This window comes from Gavialis gangeticus, unplaced genomic scaffold (assembly GCF_001723915.1).
Source record: "Gavialis gangeticus isolate Ggan-Ray unplaced genomic scaffold, GavGan_comp1, whole genome shotgun sequence".
In the NCBI taxonomy this organism is placed as follows: Eukaryota; Metazoa; Chordata; order Crocodylia; family Gavialidae; genus Gavialis; species Gavialis gangeticus.
In genome coordinates this window covers 28,976,976-28,984,209 of record NW_017728996.1, presented here as the reverse complement: position 1 = coordinate 28,984,209, position 7,234 = coordinate 28,976,976, and the positions used below count along the sequence as shown (strand labels likewise).

Sequence of the window (7,234 nt, the reverse complement as noted above, 5' to 3'; positions counted from 1 at the left end):
CCCACTGCACCCCTCCCCAACTCCTCTGCCATTGCTCCTGCCCCAGCAACCAAGTTCTTCAGGCTTACCCGTCCACTGCTGGCATACTTCCTACCCCTGTTCATGGGACTGGGGCAGTGCAGTAGGGGAGGTCTAGGGTGCTTGAACTGCCTGTGCGGTGTAAGGGCCAAGCTACCTGCACTGCAGGTGGGTGGTGCGCATAGCCATGAGGCGTGGGAGGTACTCTGCGCATGCAGCAGCGTGGAGCCAAGCTGTCTGCATGGCTGAGGCAGGTGGAGCGGAGTGGGGATTGCCTATGTGATGAGCAGCCTCCAGGTCTGCAGTCCACACTTTACACAGCCCCCAGGAATGCAGCCCACGCAGCACATTGCTCCTAACTTCCTGTAAGTTGGACAGCTGTATTCTTAAAGCCATGGTTAATTTTGATAGTTAAGAATGAAGGGGATGGGTGGTCAACTGAAGGACAGAGCAAACTAAGGAGTACATGTGTCCTCTCTCTTTCCCCAAGTATAATATCTGCATCTTCATCAAGAACAAAATAATTATAACAGAGCTTGGCAGATATAAATGTCTGACCTTTTAATTTAAACATGGACTTCTGTAGTCCTAGCATTGATCCCCTCCCCTTGAGGTTTTGTTTTAATGTTGACAGTCATACTTGAATGTGAATTTGGAGCAGTATAAACAAAAGTATATTTTATGGAAGTTAAAGTGAGTCCCAATTTTAAGATCCCAAGGCTGTTGAGACTGTGTGTGAATTTTAAGCATTTTAATTGCTTTTTAATTGCTAAAAGTGATTAATAAAAGTACAAGTGGAAGGATGTTTTTAAATTATATCTTGATACTAATCCTTCAGAAATTTTTTATGCATCTCTTCATCACACACTAACCAGTTTATTTGATAAGGCACTAAGATTCAAATTAATGACCTTTATAGACTCTTGTGCTTTCAGTATTGAAAAGAACTGCATTTTATACGTACGTTAGACAGTGAATAATAATCGTATTTTAAGTAATGGCATCTCTTTGACATTCAGGCTGAAGTCTGGGGCTCTGTCTCCCTGCAAGGAAAGATCTTTAGGTTCACTTATCAGATTCATAATGTTCTTAAGTGGTTACCTTGTCTTGAGATGCATTGAATTGATGGAAGTGTGGGTATGGAGTGGAAAATCTGTTTTTTATTGAAATAAGATTAACAATAACAGAAATAGACATAACAGTAACATGCAGTAATCTTCTGCCACTGCACAATTTCTGTTTTCATTAAAACTATGCAAGCTAATCAGTGTCTAGGACAGTGACTCCCAGCCTTTCTTTGCTGCGACCCTAAATCTGACCCCCACCCCCAGCACCACCAGCAGAACTCAGGCCAGGCCAGGATCACAGGGGCAGTGGCAGCGAGAGAGCCCCACAGGCAGGAGGGGCTGAGCAAGGAGCAGACTCCCCGCCGTAACCCTGATTTGGGTTATGCCCCAAGGTTGGGAGCTGCTGGTCTAAGATATGCCTCCAGTCAAAAGAGTGCTGCAGTCCCAATTTGTTGGCTTCTGCAGACAGCTTCCTTCAAGCAGGGATGGCAACCTGCTGCTGCCCACATGTAGTAATCTTCTGCCTACTGTATGCTATTACAGTATTCCTAGTAATGACACCCACCCACTATTCCTTCCCCAACTAAGGATTCTCCCATTTATATTCTTTTATTAACTCTCCCATACCCTTTTACATAGTCCTTCCTAACCTTGTCAAGATGAGGCAAATAAAAAGCATAGCCATAATGTTTCTATACTGGGTAACCAAATCCTACTCATTCCTGGATGAGATTGCCTACAAGAAAAACCAAATATAGGGTTAGTCCCTGCAGATTAAATAGCTTAGCCTATGAAAATGTTTCTGAAAATATTGTCCTTGTCTGTGCCACACGGAGAAACTATTTTATGTAAGTGTTAGATTTGAAACAGTTTGTAGTACCATTTCACTTACTGGAACAAAGACAAATGTTGAAGAATGCTGGTATTTTGTGGTGTGAGTAACAGCAAATCCTCCAATACAAGCAAGTATGTGATTGAAGCTGCACTTCTGTGGAGGAGAATTTGGCAAATCAATGCTAATTCATTGATCTGGATTTCTATCAATATTGTAAAAGGACTGTTTCCCATCATTGCACTGGGATCACTGGCAGAAAGGTTGAGATATATAATAATAAGTATTGACCAAGTACTTCCACTTTTCAGCAAAGGAAGAAAGTATTCCTAAGTTGTTTTTATCAGGGAATAAGCATCTTTGCTCAATGGGAGTTGCTTCAGTAGGTGTTACAGTAAGCCAAATAAGAACGCTCCTTGATTATACAACATTGATGTTCTTGATTAAGGACACAGGAATTTCTGACATGTAAAGGTTGCACTAGAAAATATTTCTCAGTTGCCTCTTTTTCCCCTCATACAGTGGGCCAGATGGAGAATATTTCACCTGGACAAATCATTGATGAACCTATTCGTCCCGTTAATATTCCACGGAAAGAAAAGGACTTCCAGGGAATGTTAGAATATAAGAAGGAGGATGAACCAAAACTGATCAAGAATCTTATTTTAGGTAAGTATCTTCCCCATTTGCAAAAGACACTATATAGGGACATATGATTTACCTGGTAACTGATTGATTTATTTTTGACTTTTCAATTTGGACAGTGTCTAGGTTACCTAATGTTTTAGAGGAAAATGAAATCTCTTAATGAAGTAATCCAATTGTGTAATTCTTTATTGTAACATTATTTCACTTCTTGGTTAGATACTGACAGTATCCTTTTAAAACATAGTTTTAACAGGCCATTTTTTTGTGATTCAATACCTTTGTCAAAAATTTTTTTTACTGAGAACACTAAGTTTTTATTACCTGCATCTATGCTGATTAACTGGAGAGTTATATTTACCAAACATGATACTGTCCAAGGAGTTTAGACTTAATAAAAAACTGTTTGTTTTATCCCAAGATCTGAAACCACGGGGTGTGGCAGTCAATCTGATCCCGGGACTACCAGCCTATATCTTGTTCATGTGTGTCCGGCATGCTGACTATCTTAATGATGATCAAAAAGTGAGGTCACTGCTAACTTCTACTATTAATGGCATCAAAAAAATATTGAAGGTTAGTTTAATTTGTTCTGTGGAAATTGTTACTTGAAATCTGCTTTTACTTTTTAACTTCTTTTAAAAAAAAACAACAAAAAACTCTCACTGATTTGGCTCTGGATCTCTAATCAGTAAGACCTTCTCACTGATAATTGCACGTCTCAAAAATGCAACATTATCTATCTGCAGATTATAGCGATAAACAGAATTCGTTTCACAATATACTGTCATCAGTTCAGTAAAATATATTTTAGAATAACCTTAGTTTGATCCTCAAGACCCTATATACCAGCCTCTGTACAAGTGTAACTTCATGCACATAATCACTTGCAGGTCTGGTTGTTTTTCATAAATCCCTCCCAGTCCTCCAGAACACTAACCAAAGCATTTTACTTGCTGTGTTGGTTGGGAGATTCACTGATCTGTATCTGTGTTTGCAGCTTATGTTAATGGCAGTAAATAACTGCTGAGTTCTATGATGCCATAAGCTTACTAGAAAGATTTAGGCTAGGATGGCATGTATCCAACATTAACACATTTAAAGATTTTCCTCAAGCTCAGTGGTTCTCAATCTTTTTGGAATCAAGGCGCCCCCATAACTTTTGTGAATGAGTGACACCCAATTTCAAAAATGAATTTATACATTACAGTGCTTACCTCCTAGTAGTGGGGATGGGGATTGATCAGACAGGGGCAAACCTCGAGTTGCACTTACCTGCTTAGTTTATCTGCTCATCTCCTAACGGTGCCCTGGCACCCTGGTTGAGAATCACTGATTTTGGTAGTTTCTCCATGCGTCATGGAGATTTTCAGTTGCTATACAAAAGCTACCATGAATGTGTAATCTATACCTTTGGAAAAGGCTTAGTAAACATCAGTTGTACAGATTTTAAGGCAACATATGTAGGAAAACAAAATGTATATCAGTTATGGCATATGGTATGGAAGGTTGCGAATTTAATTCTTCTGAAGATATGTTCTAGATTTCAGAAAGGATACTTAACTTTTTAATGGTCGTTTTCTCTTGCTAAGGTGACACCTATGAGGTTTACCAAAACTGCTGTAAAGTGGTAGAGAAAAGCCTTAAAATTCTGTATTGTTTTCCATTATTTCTGCTGCCTGTATTTGGTTGTACTAACCCTGGTAGTGCTGTCACATGACAAAAGATGTTTTCATACAATAAAGTGCATAATAAAAACAGTCACTTTGATTGCAGCTTAGTTCATGCTATGGGGGAAGAATGTCTAAGAATAAAAACAGATAAAACTGGGAGGGGAAATAATATTTTGGAGCTCTACGAGTGTAACAAACAATGGAGGTTTATTTTAATTGAATTGCTTCTTTAAAAAAGATCTTTCAAATAATGTTGCTGAAAAATTAAAACTAGCCTTGCCATTACTGTACTGGTACAGCTAGCAGAACAAAATAGATCTATGATATTTATTTTTATTTCTGTTCTTGGTACAATTTTCTTTTTTAACTTGGCCTATCAATCTGAATTCAAATGTTTGTTTTTGTCCTCAGAAAAGGGGGGATGACTTTGAAACAGTTTCCTTCTGGCTGTCTAACACCTGCCGATTTTTGCACTGTTTGAAGCAGTATAGTGGAGAAGAGGCAAGTAACTCCTTTTAAAAATATATATTACTATATGCTGCACTTTAAATATTTCTCTTTAATTCACTCTTTTGTTAAAATGGGTACAGCTGTTATAAGGGCACTATCAGCTCCAATAGCCTGGATTCTGATGTGTCTTGGCTTGATAATTGTTGAAAGTATGAAGTGAGGTCACAAAACTATTGCATTGTTTGATTGTTCAAAACTGATCAAGAGAGGCACAGGGTAGCATAGTACAGGGATTTATAGACCAGAATGGGATTGTACAGTGTCCACAGGACAGTTATCAATCTTTTATACTTTTCCCCATCACAAACACAGCTCCAGTATGTGTTCTCATTAGATCTCAAAGCTGGCACATCTAGGCTAACTTCCAGATTTTTTGAAAGTAATGATAATAAGTCAGTAGGTGGTGCTACCGATCTACATCATGATCTAGCATCCCAACAAAGGGCACTGGGTTGCTGCAGGTCTCCATTTTCAGATTACACAAAATAAAGATTCTCACTACAATTTTTGATCTTTAAAAAGTTGTGGCATTCCCCATAAAGGGATATATTAACCCTTAACTCTGCTGTGATTGACAGATTTCAAATATGTTAACCAAGTTCTGCCTATCTAATTACATCCTACAAATTTATCTGGGCATTATAGGAGGGATTCTGGCCAGAATGGGCCACCTTAATTCTCTGAGTTTGAGTGGGAGAAATACCTCACCTGCCAAAAAGCGGGCAGAGCCAGATCCTCCATAAGATTCTTGAAGTTTCAGGGCACAAGACAGACATCATGCAAGAGACACCCAAAATCCAAGTCCCAGTGCTAAGTGTGAGAAAAAACAACTTTCAGATTAAGTGTGTTAAGGGATCTTAGGGAAGCTGTAAGTATCTTTTTCAAAAAAGTATTATTTGCCCATAGTGTGATAAAATATAAATACTACTTTTATATAAAATATAATATAAAACATAAATGCATTTGCTCCCATTGTCTTGTGAATTCAGGGGTTTATGAAGAATAATACACCTCGTCAGAATGAACACTGCCTCACCAATTTTGACCTGGCTGAGTACAGACAAGTGCTGAGTGACTTGGCAATTCAGATCTACCAGCAGCTCGTCAGAGTGTTGGAAAATATTCTGCAACCAATGATTGGTAAGACAAAATTCCTCTAAATTTGCAACTGGGATAATCAAATGACGTTTTTGGCTTTTTTAGCAATGAGAATGGTACTGTATGAAATTTTACATGGTACAATTTTATATTAAAGAGCCCTACAGTACTGTTTGTAGGTGACAAGCACTGCAAAGAAGAAGAAATCAGGTAAGAGGAAAAGCATAACTATCCTATTTCCTTTGACAGTGACAGAATAGGTGGATGTACCTCATAAACAGGGATCCAGGTTTTCCATTTCCCATGGAAAAAAACTGCGGATTTCCCCTTTTAACCAAGAAAAGCATTGATTTTTCTTTTTAATGGAGAAACATGCAGATTTTCCACTTATGCAACAAACTCTCTGTAGGCTGGCAGAGTTCCAGCCTGCAAATTGCTGGAAGGAGCAGAAGGAGGGCAGTCGGGCTGGGGGCACCATGTGCGTGCGTGCTCACACATGCACATGGCCACCAGGCAGCCCGGAGAGCAGCTCCCACAGGTAAGTCTGGTGAGAGGGGGGAGGGGGATTGAGACCCCCATAGAGAAGAAGCGAAGGACAGATGGAGGGAGGGAGTTGGGCAGGGCTGGGGCTGCTGCCCAGCTGGGCAGTGCGTGGGGCTTGGGGCCTCGGGGCCAGAATTCATGGCTGCAGGGTCCCAGTAGGGAGCAGGATGGGGCCATGGGCAGCTTGTCTGGAGTGGGGGGGAGAGGGGAGGCTGGCTTCCTGCTCCTGTATGCACTTCCAGGGGGCCACGTGCCCCCCAGATCTGTGCACAGGGCAGGGGTGGATGCAGGTTGGCTGCTGTGGGCTTAGGCTTCCCACCCTGCTACCTTCCCCTGGGGCCTCCGCAGCCTAGCTGGTGGGATCCAGCATGGCGGGGCCAAGTGGAGGAGCTCCTTGCCACTGCAAGCCCCGTGCGATCATGGGGAGGCATCCCCAGCCTACCTGGCAGCTGCTAGGGCAGCAGCATGGAGTTGTGCCCCTTGCTGCTGGCAGGCGGGCAGGGGCGCTTTGGCATGGCAGCACAGGGCTCCCAGTGGTGGAGCCCCACTCTGCCCTGCCACTCTGGATCCCACCCACTGGGCTGCAGAGGCCCCAGGAGGAGGGCCACAGGGCGGGGAGCCCTGAGCCTGCAGCAGGCAGGCCCCTGCACCCTCATGGGCTCCACTCTGGCCATGCCACCCACAAGGCTCTGTGCTCCACTCCCCTGCAGCAGCTGCTGACTCCCACAGGAAGCAACCAGGGCTCGAGAGATGCTGCAGGGGGCTGCAGACATGGATCCCTAGCCCCATAGCCCTGGCAGCTGGGGGCCTCCACCAGCAGGGCTGGAGGGAGGGTGGGGGGGTCAGGG

General features: G+C 42.3%; 1 protein-coding gene across 1 annotated transcript in view; it reads left to right on the top strand.

Annotated features, from left to right (window-relative positions):
* The window catches only part of MYO5A (myosin VA), a 172,548-nt gene that overhangs the window by 145,393 nt on the left and 19,921 nt on the right, over positions 1–7,234 (top strand). Inside the window, exons 35-38 of the mRNA XM_019503826.1 lie at positions 2,440–2,586; positions 2,984–3,138; positions 4,647–4,736; positions 5,735–5,885. Coding sequence (XP_019359371.1) covers positions 2,440–2,586; positions 2,984–3,138; positions 4,647–4,736; positions 5,735–5,885 — 543 coding nt within the window. The remainder of the gene's footprint in view (positions 1–2,439; positions 2,587–2,983; positions 3,139–4,646; positions 4,737–5,734; positions 5,886–7,234) is intronic.